The sequence below is a fragment of the Equus caballus genome, chromosome 4 (assembly GCF_041296265.1).
Source record: "Equus caballus isolate H_3958 breed thoroughbred chromosome 4, TB-T2T, whole genome shotgun sequence".
NCBI classification, from domain to species: Eukaryota; Metazoa; Chordata; class Mammalia; order Perissodactyla; family Equidae; genus Equus; species Equus caballus.
The window spans coordinates 30,815,350-30,835,427 of record NC_091687.1 but is presented as its reverse complement, the minus strand read 5'-3'; the positions used below and the strand labels follow the sequence as shown (position 1 = coordinate 30,835,427).

Genomic DNA, 20,078 nt, shown 5'->3' with positions numbered 1-20,078 from the left:
CTGTTCCCCCTCTTTGAAATGGCTAGAATAATATATAACTTGCCAAAATGTTGTTGAGCACCAAATGAAAAGACACATGTAAAATGCTTATATATTTTAATCATTATTATGGTTATTATTGTTGTTATTGTTATCATCATCATCTTGCAACATTTTTCTACTAACTGTTGTAAGACAGTTCTTCATGAATCTGTCACATTTCTTCAAGTCTAGGCATTAACAATTTGCTCAGATTTATGTACATTCCAGGATAGTAACAGTGGAGATGTCTCCTTTCCCAGAAGAAATTTATGTTGCAGACTGATTAAGATACTGCCTCTCTCTGGAGGGGAGGATGAACTGGCTGCTAGCACAGCCTTTATAAGATCAGCGGTTTCCTCATCTTGGGATTCCTTGCCTGAAACACACCTACTGCCAGTACAGATGACCTCTGGCCCTCCTCCAGTCCTCCTGTGGGAATTGGGGTTTGGGTGCAAACAAAGCTGTCACTCTGGTTACTGCTATTGCTGTGAGTACTAAAGCGCCTTTGGCTCTGACCCAGAGGGCTTGTATTATTCTCCCAGTATCTATGAAACTGTAGGAGGCTAACTCCTTAGCTTGAAAGTAGGGTAAAATCTCACACACTTGCTAGTTCTTGACTTGACAGTTTAACACCAACTAATGTCAGTTTAGGGGTTTGTTTAAATATGGAATTGCCTGTACGTGCAAGAAAGATATGATTTGGATTGTTCCTTTTCCTGTGAGCTTTAAATTTGAGTTGTCCTTCTAGAAATATGCCTCAACTGTTCCTAGACAAGCACATAGTTTTCTTAGCTTAGGAACCTTCCTACTCTGCATATGATAATGAGCACATTGTAAGTTGTTGCACAATTTAAATTTAAAAGTTACTTCTCCACTCTTACACAACAAGCCCTCTTTTTGCCAGAGTTCAAGTAAAAGAAAAAATATTTGGCATGCCAATATAATTTTGTGAAAAATGAATTACAGGAAAGTAATTTCATTTCATGTCTTATAAAATAGTTATCCATCTAGATTTCAGGAAAACTTCATGTTGATTCATATCTCATTTATGTCAACAAACAAGAATATTGTAGTTTATACCCTTGCTGCTTAGAGTGGAGCCTGTGGCCAAGCAGTGTGAAGATCGCCCGGTGGCTGGTCAGAAACGTAGACTCTCAAGCTCAACCCCAGGCCTAAGGAGCCAGGACCCGCATTTAGCAGTTCTCCAAGCGATTCCAGTGCCATGTTTTGATCATATTACTGTTAATTGTATGTACAACAGGTGGGTTTCATGTCATTGTGGAACAGGAAATTATCATACTAGAGAGGTACATTTAGCAAAGTCCAATAGGCATCTGTCTGAGGCTTGTTATAACTAATCTTGTTTATTATTGACTTAGATTTTAAAATATTGATAATTCATAGAATTAGTAATCCTATGTGTTTATGCATATTTTTTTATTTTCTAACTATTTGCTTTTTGGAGGGGGGGTTTTAAAAAAACAGATGAAGGAGTAGAATTAAGCTCATTAAACAAACCAAAGTTCTATCTCTTTTATATACTTGTTTTTTAAGGTAAAGATGGGTGCTTTTTAAAATTATTTTCATTTAAAAGACACAAAATGAAATGGCAGGCTATAAAGAAAGATTCTGAAGTGAAGGACAAATTTAGGGATTATAATAGCAGGGCAAGTTCAAGATTATTTGATTTTTTTTTTTTAAGATTTTATTTTTTTATTTTTCCTTCCCCAAAGCCTCCCAGTACATAGTTGTGCATTTCTAGTTGTGGGTCCTTCTAGCTGTGGCATGTGGGACACCGCCCCAGCAGGGCCTGATGAGCAGTGCCATGTCTGTGCCCAGAATTTGAACCAGCGAAACCCTGGGCCACCGAAACAAAGCACGAACTCAACCACTCGGCCACGGGGCTGGCCCCAAGATTGTTTGATTTTTTAAAAAAGAGATTGCCAGAGAATAACTTAATTGCTTTGTGAGTATAAGGAAAGTTTATAAGAAGGTGTTGACAAGCATAATAAATATGTTTTCCATTAATTAAAGGATGCACTAAAGGTAGTTTTTGGTACTTAGAAATTAGTTGCATTTGCAATTTTAGAAATAACAAAGTAATTCTTAAGATAAGGCAGAGAAAATGCTTTTCTTTTGAACTGAGCTATTATTTTTAAAAATATAAAAATTATTGACTTATTTGCTGAGGCTTGAAGGACTAGGAAAAGACTCCATGCCCAATAAGCACAGATGTATGTCAGTACTGATTGGGTAAAATTTTTCAAAGTACATTTAGTCATTACATTTTGAGATGGGTAAAGAGAGTGACTTGGGCTGACCTGAGCTATGGCCTTATAGAGTTGTTCGCAGTTATTTAAGTTAAATTAACATATTTGTTCCTAATTACTTAGCAAGTTTAAATTCAAAAGAAGTTAAAATATACATTGATTCCATACTAAGGAATTTATTAGTAGAATGCGTAGACTTTAACTTTAATTTTTGAATAGCAAAATCCTATTTTAGCAAATTCCTAAGGGACTGAAAATAAAAGCATTTTGAGAATTTAGATGTCTGTGTTAGAGCTTGAAAACGTGCTAAGACATGAAAATCTTTTTGTCGTATGTTCCATTGTAAGGGACTTTGTCATAAAATGACAATTAGCATGTTAAGGTCTCTTATAAATTTCAGATACAGATATTGGCATTTGCTTTTCCTCACAATTAATTCACCTAATGTTTTATTCAAAGGGTGTTTATTGCACTCTTTAAAATATATTCCAAATTTTTTTTTACTCCTCATGGAATCTCTTCTGCTTAACCCTATGCTCTATTGATGGGTATCTTCTTTGTTCAAATTTTTTCATTAATTTATACCATAATCATGCTGTTAAGTTTTTCATATATATAATCTCAGTGGAGCTGAGTTAGGTTGACTATAATTCCTTCAACTCTAGTTAATAACTTTCATTAACTGTTACTATTAATCCCAGATGCCATTTCATGTTTAAAAGAATTTATTGGTGATGTTAACAACCTTGTTTAAAAAGCAGTTATATCCGTTCTGTTAGGTGCATGTCTTATATATCAGCACAGATTAGAAATCACTTCTGTTTCCCTTGAGTCTTGATGCTTCCTTGCCTAAAGAGGTTCATGCTGATCCCCCACTTGGCTCAAATGCTTCCTTAGCAGAGGCCCTCCTTGACTCCTGTATCTCTAATAGCTTCCAGTTTTGTTTATTCTATCATGTTAGTTCTTCTCTATCACTTACCTCACTTCATTTTTCTTTATAGCATTTCTCTCCACCTGATATTTTATATACGTGTTTGTTCTTTGTTCATTTTCTGTATCTCTGTACTTCCTCCTCCCTGAGAGTAGGATGCTTCTTTGAGTGTAGGGACACTGTCTGTTTTGCTCAAATGTTACTGAATATAGAACTTTTAAAGGCACATAATGGTCCTTCTTGAATTGACTCTGCTTTTTTTGTTTATTATAACAGTGCTGGGAAAAAAAGTGCTACATAGATATGAGAATTTTATAAGAAATTTCAATCAGTGATAATATTTTGAATGACCAGAGTCATCCTCACTCATAGTGTCAGTCCTGCAGTACTTCTAGTCTGCAAATACATTAGATAAGTAAATCATTCTCTTGTGTTCTTTAAGCAAATCCAGCCATCACCACAACTGCACTTTTTTCAACTAGGAAAGATGTCCCAAGTAATTAGCTTCAGATGCCATGAAAACATTGAACATATTGCTCAGCTCTGCATCACAGTGTTGATAAAGAGGAAGAGATTGAAAAATATGTGATCATTTGGTCATTTTATTAAAGTTTCATATTTGAGAGTTAGCATTCAGATTTCCGCAAGCTATGAGAAAATATTTGTAGTAGAAATAATACTGATATGATTATTATATGTCAAGAATTATGGACAGAAAGGTACACATGTTTCTAGTTGAGTGAATGCCATGGAATCAGGATTGCACAGTGGTTAATTAAAAGATGGTTGAGAAAATACAGATATCAAGTAGAGATAAGCAAAGAAGCTAAATACAAACTACTTTTGAAGCAAAAGAATAGCATACTCTCACTTGCTTGAAATTCTTCTAGATGCTTATAATTAGAGAGGTTTAAAAGTTTTCTGTATCAAAACACAAATAGAATATATTAAAAATGCTACTTGGGGGAAGGGGCCAGCTTGGTGGCATGGTGGTTAAGTTTGTGCATTCCACTTTAGCAGACCAGGGTTCAAAGGTTTGGATCCTGGGCATGGACATAACACCGCTCATCAACACTGTGGCAGCATCCCACATAAATTAGAGGAAGACTGGCACAGATGTTAGCTCGGTGACAATCTTCTTCAAGAAAAAAGAGGAAGATTGACAACAGATGTTAGCTCCAGGCCAATCTTCTTCAAAAAAGAAAAAATATCCTTGGGACTTATTCATTCAACATTTCAACAAAGGTCAACAGACTGAATTTTGAATATGTCGAGATTCAACTTAAATGGAATATTTGTTTAATAGTGAAAACATTTATCAAAATTTTTGATTGGCGATGGTTTATAATTATAGGCAAACATAAATTTTGTGTCAATAGTTTTGTCAATATTTTCACTATTTTATTGGTGCCATTTTCTTTTGACATATACAGAATTTATTATTCCTACTTATTTATGTAATTTTTTTTCTGATAGTTAAAACTATCAGCTCTAAATGATAGGATTTTAGAGTTTGAGGGGCTTTCCAAGAGATCTAGTAAAGTCTTTTATTTCAGAAAGTTGGAACCTCAAGTTCAAAGGAGATCTTTGAATCAGTTGTGGCCACTGATGCTTATTAGAGGTAAAGACTGAACTAGACTTGGTTTTCCTAAATTGAATGAAAAAATGGAAAATTCTTTATCAAAAATAAATCTTTTTAATACAGTAGAGCAAGGAAACCGCAAACCAGCAGCCGGTGTTGGGGGACAGCAACATCAATTTGAGAACAGGAGTGTTTAAAAGTCCCAGAGCACCATGGTGTCTCTAACTGTGGGAGGGTGACCACAACTTCTGGTTTTCCCTGGACAGGGATTAATAACAGAAATTAAAGTCATATTCACAACATTAGTCAAAATTGTGAATTACCTAGCAGTACTTTTAATAGTATATTTAGGACCTGCATTTTAAAAAGAGAAAAGAATATATGAGATCTATGTAGAAGACTTGAAATGGAGATCCAGTAATATGGAATTAATCACTAATTCTTCCTGGAATGAAAAGCCGACTTAAGTGAAGATGTCAGTTTTTCTCAGATTCATGGGTGAATGCAATTTTAATTTGACAAAAAGAATAGTTCCAAAGTTCAGTAAGAAGACAATCATGAAAAAAGTAGCACGTCAGGGTATTGGCAGCTTACCCTTCTGGTATAAATCAAAAGTGATTTGACACTGGAGGAGGGTGTCAGGAGTTTGAGTTTCAAGTAAAGCTCGGAGTCTTGTTTGCTGTGTGACTGTAGGCACTTTGCTTAACACTCTAAAACTCACTTCCTCAAGTGTAGAATGGAAACCGTATTAAAACTAAAACCAGAAGCTTGATGAAGGTTAAATGAATTAATATATTGAAAGTGCTTAGCGTGGCCCAGTTGTAATTCTCAATACGTGTTAGCTAATATTTTTATTATTAACATTAAAAAGCAAGAAGTTGGTGAAACAAAGGAAAAGTAAAGGAGTAAAAAATTCTGGAAATACATCTCAAATCTTAATTTATTGTAAAGAATGGGCCAGCCACGTGGCCAAGTGGTTAAGTCCTCGCACTCCGCTGAGCAGCCCAGGGTTTCGCTGGTTCGGATCCTGGGTGCGGACATGGCACCGCTCATCAGGTCACATTGAGGCGGCATCCCACATGCCACAACTAGAAGGACCCACAACTAAAATATACAACTATATACTCGGGAGACTTGGGGAGAAAAAGCAGAAAAAAAAACAAAAACGGAAGATTGGCAACAGTTGTTAGCTCAGGTGCCAATCTTTCAAACAAAAAACAAAAGAATGAATCATGGACCAATAATTATTCAACAAAAGGTAAAATTGGTTATTTGAAAAAACAGCTTATTCTAATTGTCACCTCATGCTATGAGAGGAAAGAAATTTCACCATGGCTAATAACAAATTGTAACATAAGCAAACAAAATCATCAGAGACTGTATTGATGGATGGTTTTCTAACATTAAAATTATTTTGAGAAATCATAAAGAATAGGTTCAAAAGTTAAAATCAGAAAGTAAGCAACAAACTGGAAAAATAGGACTTACATTTCACATGATTATATGAAAATTAATATGAGAAAAAGTTTCACTTCATTAACCATTAACAAATTCCAAGTAATTAAAATATCGAAATATTCTTTTTGCTTACAATTTAGCAAATAAAAATGTTGTGTTTATGAGAGTGAAGTAAGACTGTTACACATATAATGTAGATTGGCACCAAGTTTCTGGAAAGTAATTTGGCAATAGATAAAGAACTTTGAAATCATTCTTAACTGGGAATATATAGATATGTGTAAGGATAAATGTTATCAGCTATTTTCTCTGTGTTTTAGAATAACCATTTTGGCTTTTTATAATATTCTATAGTTTCCAGATTTCCTATAAGAAATAGAAAAAATAAATAAAAAGTATTAATAGGAATAAAACTTAACCAAGATTTTAAAGATCACAGCCTCTGTTCACTTTCCTCTCATTTTCCTGCATCGCCATCTGGTGTCCTAAATGTGGATAGCTTCTGATACCATAATTTGTGATTGTACTGCCTGATAAGCAAAATTGTGTTGTTTACTTAATTTAGATAATTCATTTAAATTAATTATTTTATATAATATAAATTTTATTATAATTAAATTATATAAAGAAGTTCACTCATATTTTGTAATTTAAAAAAACACCCGTGTTCTAAAACAGAGTTCTTGTTTTTCTTGGTCATCTACACAGCTTGAGCTCACAATTTTTTAGTATTTTTTTTACATGCAAAAAAGAGGGAGGTCAGATCATTATAACATGTTCTAAAGAATAATTTAGATATGGAGAAATTTTTCAAAAACCGAGGAATTATTAAAATTATGTCCATTTTGCCCATCAAAGAATGTTTTACGACTAAATAGTGAACAATGTGCCCTAAAGCAAGTCTGCCTTTATGGGAGTTTAAAATGCATGGATGAGTTGAAGGGCTGGAAATTAAAGGCATGCTGACTGGTCAGACAAAGATTAAACGGGCCTCTTCTCTTTCTCTGCAGTTCCAAGTGGAAGAATACCACTTCTGGGTTTCTTCTGTCTTTAATTCTGTTGTTTTTTTACAGCTTCAGTGCATGGTTGTGTATCCTAGTTGTTAGTTTAGTTCTCTGTATGAGCCGCTGCAACAGTATGACAACTGACAGACAGGTGATGTGGTTCCAGGACCAGGAAATGAACCCAGGCCATGGCGGTGAGAGCACCAAATGTTAACCACTAGACCACCAGGGATGGCTGTCTTTAGTTCTTAATGCTTCTAGGGTAAAATTACTTGAATCCACCAACTTTTTCAAAGGGAGGCTTGGTGCTTCATGAAGGTGTATCACAGGTGCCGTTCCTAGACTAGGTTGCTTTCTAGGAACTTGATGCTACTTTGACTTATGGTATTCATCAAGGCAATGCCAACATTTCATTGTTTGTATCCCGGGTTAATCTGATAAGCAGCAAAGCCCCCTTTCTTACAAATATTTTGTGGAATGATTTCTTATTCAACAGAGGACATCAGAACAAAAATAGATGCTGCCTTTATAAAACCAAGAGTTTAAGTTACTTCATTTGAGAAATTAACGATTGTTTTTGGCTCTAAAGTGTCTTTTAATTTGATGTGTATACTTGACCATGATATATAATAGGGAGGTTCTTTGGAAGCATTGAAATTTACTGTTCATGGTTATCTCAGACTGTTTCAAACACTAAATAATGTTTGTTTAGTTAATGTTTGAGGGACACGTATTAAAAGTTGCATTTAAATTTTGTTTAAAGTTCACTAGGGCTGATATTATTTATCTGAATCTTTCCCATTAATCTAGGAACTCTTTCTGATTTCAGTATTGAGTATATTAATGTTTTTACCAAAATAATTTTTAAATTTACAGAGTTGCAGTTGATTTAACATCTGCTGTGTGCCAGACTCTATGCTATGTGTTCTATGTACAATTTCATTTGACAATTTTAATAAAAGTGTCTATTTGGACAAAATATTTATATTTATGAATGTACAAGTTTAAGAACATATTGTAGAGCTAAAATACAATTCCTACATTTATAAGTCTATAGCTTGATTATTGATCAACATTATGCACTACCTTCTAATTTTCTTATTCTCCATGCATTCATTCAGTAAATATTTATAGCATACCTATTACATGCCAAGTACCGAGGATGCAATAGTGAGGTGTCTATTTGCTTTGACTAGGTGGGCCTCTAATCCAATGGAAGAGTCTATCCATATCTCATACAAATAAGTATGAATCTATAAAATAAGATATTTCTACGCTTAGGAGAGCTTATAATGGGGTGATTTGACCTAATCAGGGAAGATGATGAGAACCTTTTATAAGGAAATAATCTTAAGTGGGACAACCAAGTGAAGAAGAGAAGTGTTGTAGGCAGAAGGAATAGGATATGTGAAAGGAGAAAATAAAAGAATGTCCAAATGCTAGAGCAGACATACAAAGTCCATCATGTTTTCTACCCCAGATGCTCACATTCACCCACACAGCTTCCTGTCTCAGCATGCTAGCAGAGATTTTCGCAGCAGTTCTATATGGAACCTATGTGGTTGAATCTTCTGGGATCAAGAAAGGAATCAGTGTGATGTTAGTTTGGATTTTTCACTCTGTAGGGTTAGTTAAATGTACATTTTTAAAGGAAGTATTTTCTTAATAGACAAAAACAGGGCTACTTAAATCTATTTTCACTTAACATGTACAAGTTGAAAGTTTTATAATGTTAGATTATTAAACTTTCAACCTAAGGGTTTTAATATATGTGTAGTTTATATATTAAATGTGTAGTTTATAAATTAAAAACTGGGCACATATTACCAAACACTGCCATTTCAGTTTGTGAAAATAAGTCTGCTGCTTTTTTCTATTTAAAAGCAGATGAGTCTAAGATGTCTGTGAAATATATACTTGTTTAATTTAGAACTTTCAAAAATTTCTCATCCCTTTCCTAGAATAAGATTTGCTATAGGGACTTATACTTTGTAGTAGGTTATTCCTTTTTCCAATATTTATGAGTTTTATTATGAGTATAATTGTAGTATTTCTGTTATACACCACAAAATTTGTATTTAATGAATTGAATTTCCATTTAATCAGTGTATGTTAAAGTGACTTAATGAGATACTTCACTTTTTAAAAGCAGGTCAAGGCCAACCGAAAGACTCAGGGCAATACATTATTCAGTGCTCATTTTCTGCATAACTTGTCATTTTATCATGATTCATGATAAAATTCATGATTTAACTAAATCACTAATAATATTTCCTGTAATGATTTCTAATAATTCTCTAAAGTCAGACAGATTACTGTTAATGTATTGGCACACTATTTTTTTTTTAACTTTCTAACTCGGAAATTCTCACATTCTTTTGTTTTCAAATTGGAACATGTAGAATAAGATTGTGTCATATTATTGAAGAAAAGAAAAAAGAGGCAGTGGGATTTGGATCTGAAGATAATAAGTTTTCAACATTTGAATTTATAGAAAACAGTAAACGATTATGTTGGAGCTTTGTTCTCATACATATGGTGTACCTGAAAGCAGTGTTCAAAGTAAAAGTGAAAAAAAACTCAAATATTTATCTGTGCAGGACATTTTACTTCCTGTTTCATCTCCACTCTCTTCAAACCTTAGATCTCCTCCCTTAGTTTGTCCTGGTGACCTTGCCTCATTGTTCACAGAGGACAAAAGTCACAGACAGTAACTATCATCTTCTCAGCACCACATCTGTGTACTCCCAGCATCTATACTCAGATCCCACTCTCCTTTCCTAGAACAATGAAGTCAATACACATTTTCTTAAAGGGTTGTTTCTCTACATGCCATCCGTATCCCGTCCTTTATTTTTCATCTTTTTTCTATTTCCTGCATCGTTTTCTTCCACTCTCTTCAATATCAATCCTCTCTTGCTCTAGTGACCCTTCATTTTATTTTATTTATTTATTTTTTTAATTCTTTTTTTTTTAAGGTATACGTTTTGGGGAGGAAGATTGGCCTTGAGCTAACATCTGTTGCCAGTCTTCCTGTTTTTTTTTTTTCTGCGCAAATCCCCAGTACATAGTTGTATATCCTAGTTGTAAGTCCCTCTAGTTATTCTATGTGGGACGCCGCCACAGCATGGCTTGATGAGCAGTGTGTAGGTCTGTGCCCAGGATCTGAACTGGTGAAACCCAGGCCACTGAAGCAGAGTGCACAAACTTAACCACTATGCCACTGGGCCAGTCCCTCACCGTTCATTTTAAAGAAGGCTGTCCTTGACATCAGATCCACCCTTGCTGTTTCTAGTGCCATTGAGTCTATTCCAACTCCTAGCAATGCTGTGTACACAGAGGGGACACCCAGGTCTTTTTGTGCCATTCTTTCACCTTCCAGCACTATATCAGACAATGCTCCACGGTTCTTCATAGGGTTTTCGTGGCCAATTTGTTTTTGGAAGTGGGTGGCCAGGTCTTTCTTCCTAGTCTGACTTAGTCTGGAAGCTTGGCTGAAACCTGTCCATGGTGGGCGACACTGTGGGTATTTGAAATACCAGTGACATAGCTTTCAGCATCACAGCAACACGCAGTCACACATGCAGCATCACAGCAACACACAGCCACCACAGTATGAAAACTGACAGATGGGTGGTATGGTTCTCTGATGGGTAAACCAACCTGGGCCATGGACAGTGAGAGCACTAAATCTCGACCACTAGACCACCAGGGCTGGCCGACCCTTACAGGTGCTACCCTCTTTTTCTTCTCTGTTTCCCACCCAAGGTGCTTTGAAGATGTGCCTCTGCACGTGCTACCACTTGCCATTGCTCTTCAGTGCTTTGCATTGGGTTCTGCCTGCACAGGTACCGCCTATATAACATGGATGAGTTCAGTGGGCATGTTTAAGTCCTCACCTTCTCTGTCTCTAAACTGTAATGTCTTCTTCTTGAGACATTTTTTTTCTCTCATCATCTAAGACAGTTGGGTCTCCTGATTTCCTTTCTGCCTCCATGGGAATTTACTCCTACTCAGTTTTCTCAGGGATTCCTCCTCTACTTCACTTTAATTCACTTGGTTTTAAACCAAATTTCTATGGTGAAGCCTTATATATTTTTCCCCCTTAACCAAGACTTTATTTGAGCCCCATGCTTTAAGTGTTATGATTTCTTGACATCTCCATTTGAATATCTCACTTATATTGCAAATTCACCCTCACTTCAATTTCTCTTCCCTATTCCTCAAGTATCCCTGAACCTGTCACTCCTCCAGTCCTCCAGCCATCCAGATGCAATGTCAACATACCGCTCTCTTACTTATCCACATACTCACTGCACCACTATGTCTTATTGATTCTGCCTCCAAAATAGATTGTGAATCCCTCCTTTTCTGACCATATCCATAAATGACAAAGCCACTTTATATGTTCAGCAAGGTTACTGCAATAGCCTTCTAATTATTCTCCCTCTTTTAAATTTTAGTCAACTTAAATCCATTTCCCAAAGAGCAGCTAGGGTGATCTCATAAAATTCTAGATTAAATTATTTTGCATTGGGCTGTGCATTTCCATTTGACAGAGAATAAAACTCCAATTCTTCAGCATTTCCATTAGATCCTGCCTCCCTCCCTGAACTCATTTTATGTCATTTGTCCTCATATGTGATTAAGCTAAACTCTCCTTTATGTTTCCCTAAAAGGGGCTCTTTTCCCCCACATCAGGGCCTTTTTACACATTGTTCTCTTTGCTTGGAATGTTCTTCCTCCCTAGCCTTCCAGACTCTTCTGCCACAGTGCTAGTCTGAGTCCTGACTCTCTGTTGCTTATTTGCTATGTGACTATGGACCAATTGTTTAACCTCTCTGTGCTTAAGTTTCCTCATGGATAATAATACTTATAGGGCATTTGCAAAGAGTAAATGAAGAATATTTGCAGAGTACATAGTAAATGCAGCACATAGTAAATACCGTATTAGTGCTTATATACATACATATAAAGGGTGTGTGTGGGCGCACAGGCATCATTTGCCTGAAAGCACAAAACTATCACCTGCCACAATTCTTGACACGTAATAGGCTGTTAGTAAATATTTCGTTAATGGATTGATGAAATATGGAGTGCACCTTATAATTAGGCTTCAGTGGTTTTCAGAGAAAAAAGAATGATGCATTATATTTATAAGAATATATAACATTTATAAAATTTGAATTTTGGCTTGTGATCTACCTATTAAAATTATTTAATTATGTATTTTTGATCTGAGAATATCTTCAACATTTTATCTGGCCAGACCTACCTTCTGGCAAGTATGTTTTTGTTATTATTCTCATTTTGCAGATGTGACAGTCTATGCCCCAAGAGCCTGAGAGACTGATAAAAACAGCAGCGTTAATAAATGATAGGATGCCCCCATTCATCTTAGTATCCCAGATCTTATTGCAGTGCTTCTATTGTTCTTATCTTTTTGGACATATCCAGTGAACCATGTGAATACTTTTTACAGGCTTGGTGAAGTTACTGGGTGATTATTCTTAAATCTTCAATTTGGGGCAAGTGTCGTTGGAGTTTTCGTTCTCTCCTCCTGTAGCTCTTTGTTGTTCAGGCCTCATCACTTACAGCAATAACCATCTGCAGTGGTCTGCTTGCCATTTGTCTTGTCTCCAGGATTCCACTGCATTCTGTGTGTAAACTCTAGAGTGAGAGTTCGAAAAGGGCACCAGTTTTTCTTGATTCTTTCAGATTGCTTTCCTGTTTTAACTCCCAGAGAAAGACTCTGCCATCAACTTGCAAAATTACTAAACGTCTTTTCCTTTAATTCAGTGTACTGGTTTTCCATCTAGCTCTTTCTTGTGAGAAGCAAGTAAAATGCTCAGTTTGTCCCTGTGTCCTGTGCAGGCATCATCATATCATTTCTGGATTCTGAATATATTTAATTGTTCTTGAGTTTGTTTTTGTTTTGTGTTTGTCTAAATGCTTATAAAATTTGAAACCTGGAAAGCACCTCACATAACTCAAATTCCAAGTTTATACTCAGGGAAACCAAGCTTTAGGAAGGTAAGTGACAGGCTCAGGGTTACAGGAGGAGTTGGGGGCTTAGAGGAAAAAAACTCTTGGATCCTAGTGTACTTTTGTTACCAATATACTCACTTTTCTTTTTGAAAGAGAAAGCAATGCAATAGGACTGAGTAATATAAAAACAAAATTCAACAAAAATTATATGATTGACTTTAATGTTTATTTATATATTTACTTTTTTATCTTTTGCAGTTTAACAGCAATGCCCAGGATGTAAGCTGTTTTCAGCACCTTGTGCAGGCAAATGTAAGAAATAAGAAAGTGCTGAAAGATGCAGTGAATAACATCACAGCAAAAGGAATCACAGATTATAAGAAGGGCTTTAGTTTTGCTTTTGAGCAGCTGCTTAATGTAAGTATCAATAGTATCCCCTTTTCTCTTTTATTATTGAATTGCAGCATCTGAATTTCAGTATCTTGATAGTTACTGCTAACTAGGTATTAGATAACAGTGCTGTTTTTTATTTATTTAAAAAGCACATTTGTCTAGGCAATAGAAATCTTTGAACTATTTTTATTTTTAGATCCAAAATTCAAAAGGTATACAAAATGTAGATTTTCTTTTCCTTTTAGATCTTTTCTTCTGTCATTTTTTTCAAACTATGTTTAAAAAACTCATTTATAAGGTAATTCTTTTACTTTGACAAGCACTTGAAATTTAGTTGGCATATTTAGATTATAATTTTTTTTCTTATCTCTACTGCTACAGTATTTATCTGGAAACTTTCACTTTCAGTTATCAAATGGCTGCTGGGAATATTTTAGTTCTCAACATCTAGTTTGGGTGTTTAAGTTGTTCCTAAATGAATAGATAGGTCCAAACGGTAGATATTGAGATGAGCAGTAAGATAAGCCCCAGAGCTGGAATTCCTTCCTCAACGGAGATTCCTCTGAATGAATCAACCATCATTGTCTGTAGTTAGACTGTCAGTCTCTGGCATGCCTACTGTTTGCCCCACATCGTAGCACGTATCTCGCTGTACACTGTATTTTCAAATGGCTATGCCATCTATTTCATTTTGAACTATTTGAAAGCAGGGGCCATTATTCAGTTTTATATCTCTCATGAGATGGTATTATTGCAATGGTTGAGAGATGGACCTAACCTCTCTGTACCTTGGTTTAGTCACTTATACAATGGGGGTCACCACAGCCCATACATCAGATGGTTGTGGACAGGATTGTCCACAGAACCTGGCTCATAGTAAACTGCATGCAAGGATAGGTTGTTGTGTTGGTGTTGGAGTCATGGTCATTATTACCATGATTAGTGACTACCACATGGCTGGTACAGAGTCAGCTCATAATTCCTATCATATTTGTGAAATCACTAAATAAGCCCTTATATGTGGTCTTTTCTGCAAATCTGACTTCATTGTTCCCTAAGTGAATCTTCTAAACAGTTTTTGGGATTTCTGATTGGTTGATTTATTCATTTGTTCATTCAGCCAGTATTCATTGAGTGCCTCACAATTTCCTGTCACAGTGCTAGTGCTGGAATTACAGAAGTAAACAAGACTGCTTGCAAGAAGGTCCAGCATAACACTCTAAATCGTCATTCCTAGTACAGTGTGTTAGTGCTATTACAGGGCGTTTAGAGTGTTTGCTTGAGTGGCACAGAGGAGGGACTCAACTTACCCAAAGGAGGTCAGGAAAGTGTGGCAATTCCTTGAAAACGGGATTTGGGGGAATCAGTAGAATGTAGGTAGCTAGATGAGAGAAGGAAAATTATTTCAGATGAAAAGACCAGTGTGGACAAAGGCATAGAAGTATGCCAGACAACGTAGCACATTGGAAGAATTGCAGGTGGTTTGGCATGGTTGGGACGTAGCAATATAGGAGCAGTGATAGAAATGGAAAGGCCATGATGTATCAGTTAATGAAGTGTTTAGGAGAAAACTAAAAGTTTATGGTATGAGGATATTCTAAGTTAAAAAGCTTTTGTAGAAATTCTGGTGTTGGAATAGAAGTGAAGAGATGTTAAGGAGAGTGACATGGTAACTGATTGGCTGGACCAGGAGAGGTTGCTGAGCAAGGGAAGGGGTTTTGGGTGACTCCAAGTTCTCTGAACTGGAATACACAAGAAGCTAGATAGAGGGAATGTGAGGGTAGAAAGAGCTGTTTCAGTTTTGTTGAGTTCGAGGTGGTGAAATTTATTAGATACTGTTAGATAAGCAAGAAAGGAGATAGAAAAGCAAAGAAATCTTGGGTAAAATGCATGTTTATTAAGTGACATACCTTCATCAATTTAAAAAAAAGCAAACTTGGGGCCGTCCCCGTGGCATAGTGGTTAAGTTCGCATGCTCTGCTTAGGTGGCCCAGGGCTTGCAGGTTCTGATCCCGGGTGGGGACCCAGCACCACTCATCAAACCACTGTGGCGGCATCCCACATGAAGTGGAGGAAGAGTGGCACAGATGTTAGCTCAGCAACAGTCTTCCTCACACACAAAAGTGCAAACTCAAAACTTTGAAATTCAAATCTAATTGACCATTACATTGAGATGTATTCTTTCTGTAGTAAAGGAACATAATTTTTTTTAAATAACAATAGAGTTTTCTAGATCCTGGTGTTTAAATTATTCTTCTTAGTTTTGTTAATTTGCCTCACTTCCTTCCCTCCTATTCACGTTTCAGTTGTGAAATGACAAGGGGCCTCAAGCCTAATGTACTATTCAGAACTCGTCTCATTAGAAAGACCATGGTAACTCCCCGGTTCATTACTAGTTGCTGATAAAATATGATTTAACTCCTATTGGCCTCTCATACTACCTTTACCATCATTGTAAAGGATTTTTAATATGTTCTCAGTTATTCCTGCTGTAGGTCTCAAATGTTTTGCTTTCCACATGTTCCTTCTGTATGGCAATTATTCATTTTAAAATAATTTTCCCGGATATCATGGCCTGTATTATTCAAAGTTAAAGCATATTTTATCTCTTTGAACGCTTCTAGTCTTCTTATTATCAAGCAATGCCATTCCCTAGTCTTTGTTTGTCCTTGCAAGATTTACCTTTAAGATCACTGAAGCAAGTATCTAATAGAATTAGACATATCATTTATCCCACAGTAAACCTTAAATAGCTTCAGATAGCATTTCATAAAATATTACCAAATCGATTGAGATGCATTTTTCCAAAAATGTTTATTGAGTCCGTGTATCATAGATCTTGCACTATGTACTGTCCTCACAGGGGTACAACAAAGTGGATTAGGAAAGAACACATTAAAGTAAATTACTAACTCTACTAATTGTAATTTTATTGAAATGGTCAAATTCTTTCCTGTACTTAAGTGGTTATAAGTCAGTAGCGTGCAATTGTTGTGACTGCGATTCTTCAGCTAACTGCAAACCCGCCGGCAGGATGCCGTGATATACTGTGCTCTAGCAGAAGTCCTGAGAAGGCTACTTCTAGGAAGAATCATGTTGAAAATGAAACATTCCTTTATTCCATCTTTTGTGTGTGTCCTAATCCTAATATCCGTCTCTCCTGGGAAAGGTTGTTTTTATTTTATTTACACTAATATACAAGTGATCAGCAAGACCCAATGTGCTAACTTACATTAATATTTGCATTTGGTAATAATAATACCTCCACTACTTCCAAAAATGAAACCAAGTCCTGTTGTAAAAACTTTACTTACTTTATCACTTTTATGAAATAGTCCTTTAGGTACTAGGTACATATTATTTTGTCTATTTTACACATGCAGATAAAAAAGATAAATCATCAGAGAAATTAATTTTAATTAAGGGATTTCAACACTTTTCACAAAAGTATTTTAATGAGAATATATGCAATTTTTTGTATAGTCAAATTCTCAGATGGTTATCCTGAAAGATAAGAATCATACTTCAGGGGTTGGCCCAGTGGGGCAGTGGTTAAGTGCGCACGTTCTGCTTCGGCGGCCCTGGGATTGGCCAGTTTGGATCCCTGGTACGGACCTAGCACCGCTTGGCAAGCCATGCTGTGGCAGGTGTCCCACATATAAAGTAGAGGAAGATGGGCACGGATGTTAGCTCAGGGCCAGTCTTCCTCAGCAAAAAGAGGAGGATTGGCGGCAGATGGTAGCTCAGGGCTAATCTTCCTCAAAAAAAAAAAAAAAAAAAAGGAAAAGAAGCATGCTTGAATGTGACAAATTGTATTAGTCAATACTTGTGTTTTCACAATGCTTGGTTAGAAACTTTAACTGCTGATGTTCAAATGGACTAGTCAATGGGGTGAGATAATATGAAACAGGGTCTTTTTATCAATAAAGCAAAATGCTGTCTTTGTTAATTTTTAAAACATGAAATGGGGTTTATTTTCTTTGAAAAATAAGATTGAGTATGGTGCTTCAGTAAGCTCAAACATTACAGAAGAACTAACGGTTTTTTTAAAATATTAGTCATATAAAGGCCAGGGCTGTGCTGTCCAAAATGAGGCCGTTGAGCACTTGAAATGTGGCTGGTCTGAAATGAAATGCGTTGTAAGTATAAAATACACATGAATATTGAAGAGTTGCGATGAAAGGAAAAAATGTATATTATCTCAATAATTTTTGTATGGATTGCATGTTGAATTGATAATATTTTGGATGTCTGAGTTATCTAAAGTTAATTCTAATAATATATTTTACTTGTTTCTTCTTATATTCTCTACTGTAGCTATTAGAAAGTTTAAAATTACATATTAGGCTCACACATCTCCATGCAACAGCACTGAGCAAGAGAGTTGACATTTTCAAAGAAGCTGAGCTAATTAATTCAATAATTAGTGTGATCTTTTATACTTAACACTCTTGCAAACACATTTCACAACAGTAGACAGGCTGAGATTATAATTTCAGACTTCAAGAAGTCCACCTTTGGAAAGTGTTCATTTTAGTGATCCTTTGGTGCTAATCCATTGTTGTCCTATGTCTCACTCTTTGGGGACCTTAAAGTTTATGAGAGGATTACCACTGGAATTGAGCCTTTTAGGATTAGAATATGTGTGGCAGGTTGAGAGAGGTTAGGAGGATTGGCATTTACGAAGATATGAAAGAACATTGGGTGTTCCCTAACAAGGAGTTTACAATTTCAGAAATGTAAAGTAAATAAAGTAGGATTGAGAAGAAGGAAGAGAGGAAAAATGTTAGTAAATGGATTGAAGATATATGTGAAAGAGTATGCACATTTTTTATTAATATTATTTCTTTGTTTCTTATATAAATTATAAAGGCATAAAATTGACATAACCATTAATTAATTTAAAACCTATTTATTAATCTGAGAATTTACTATGTGCTTAGCACTCTTCTAGGTAAGATAAGAACACTGACCAAAATGACAAAACTTCATACCCTTATAGTGCTTGCATTCTCTTGGGGGAAGCCAGCAATAAACAAACAAATAAAATATGCACTATACATAAAAGTGTAAAATGATGTGGAGAAAAATACAGCCTGAGAGGGAGATTGCAATTTAAAATGTAGTTGTCGGGAATGTACTCACTGACAAGGTGACATTTGATCAAAGACCCAAAGGAAGTGAGGCCTATAGATATCTGAGGGGTGAGGGGAGACCCTGTGTCGGTAGCCCTGGCCTCATCCAGGAACTGGTTTGGAAAAACTTTTTGAAGAGACATTTCACTTATTATTTGTAACTTGTTCATGCTCTTTGTATATTGCTTTATATTCCCCACCCCTTATTATGCATGATATACTTTTTTCTTTTTTTTTTTTTTACAGTATAATGTTTCCAGAGCCAACTGCAATAAGATTATCATGTTGTTCACGGATGGAGGAGAAGAGAGAGCCCAGGAGATATTTGCCAAATACAACAAAGACAAAAAAGTGAATCAATTTTATAACATTTTAATTTTAATGTTAATTTAGATGGTTTTTAAAGAGATAGTAGGAGGACAGTAAAAAGGAAAATTCTTGGTTGAAAACACTGTGTGCCTATTATAAAGTCATACATCTCATGGATTATAAACCATGGCTGAATTAGAAAACCGTTAAGTATTTTTTTATGAGATTCGTAAGTACCTTATGACTAATTTGTTAATAAAATAATTTGAGCCTATAGAATTGTATTTGATTCTTATTCTTTGATTTAAGTTGTTCTAAGATAAATTTATATCACTTAATTATTAAAGATTATAGTAATATTCAAATTCCTAAATACTCATAAAAAAGTCTCCACAGACATTATTTTGTAGATTTACAAATAAAGCAGTTTACAACAGCAATACTGCATCCTCATTTGAAGATGATACCTTTCAAGAAAAGAGTTAAGGCAAATCCTTTTATAAGTAAAACATTTTAAAAGTATGCCATTTCAGTAGGCAATGAAGAATGTGAAGATGAGCGTCTTGAGGTTAGAAAATGGTTGTTTTACTTCAGAGGAAAGTACTGTAGAGAAACAATTGTTTTGAAAGTTCACCCATGTAGCTGAACCTGCTGGTAGTGTGGATAATATCAACCGTAACTGTTTTTTCTAGCAGTCCCACCATCAGCTTATTTCAATCTTCTAAGTGACTTCACATTTTATAAGAGAGCAATGATTCTCAACTCGGTTTCCTAAAATGCTAAAGATTCACAAAGAAAAAAATAAAAATTATAAGCTATTTCCTCTGTTTCAAAAAGTCCAACAGAAATTATACGTTTATCCAAAAGAAGATGCAGGGTAAAATACTATTTCGCTTTGCTTTTAATTGGAATTTTCACCATTTAGAGAGGTATGGCTCATGGTTAGCTCAAATGGATTGTTTTTATACATCTGAGGAATTGAAAAGA

The 20,078-nt window shown here is 35.5% G+C and overlaps 1 protein-coding gene across 19 annotated transcripts in view; it reads left to right on the top strand.

The window, feature by feature from the left end:
- The window catches only part of CACNA2D1 (calcium voltage-gated channel auxiliary subunit alpha2delta 1), a 514,911-nt gene that overhangs the window by 408,978 nt on the left and 85,855 nt on the right, over window positions 1-20,078 (top strand). For all 19 annotated transcript variants that reach the window (XM_023639081.2, XM_023639086.2, XM_023639083.2 and 16 more), the window contains 2 exons: window positions 13,513-13,671; window positions 19,029-19,133. In XM_023639081.2, coding sequence (XP_023494849.2) covers window positions 13,513-13,671; window positions 19,029-19,133 — 264 coding nt within the window. The remainder of the gene's footprint in view (window positions 1-13,512; window positions 13,672-19,028; window positions 19,134-20,078) is intronic.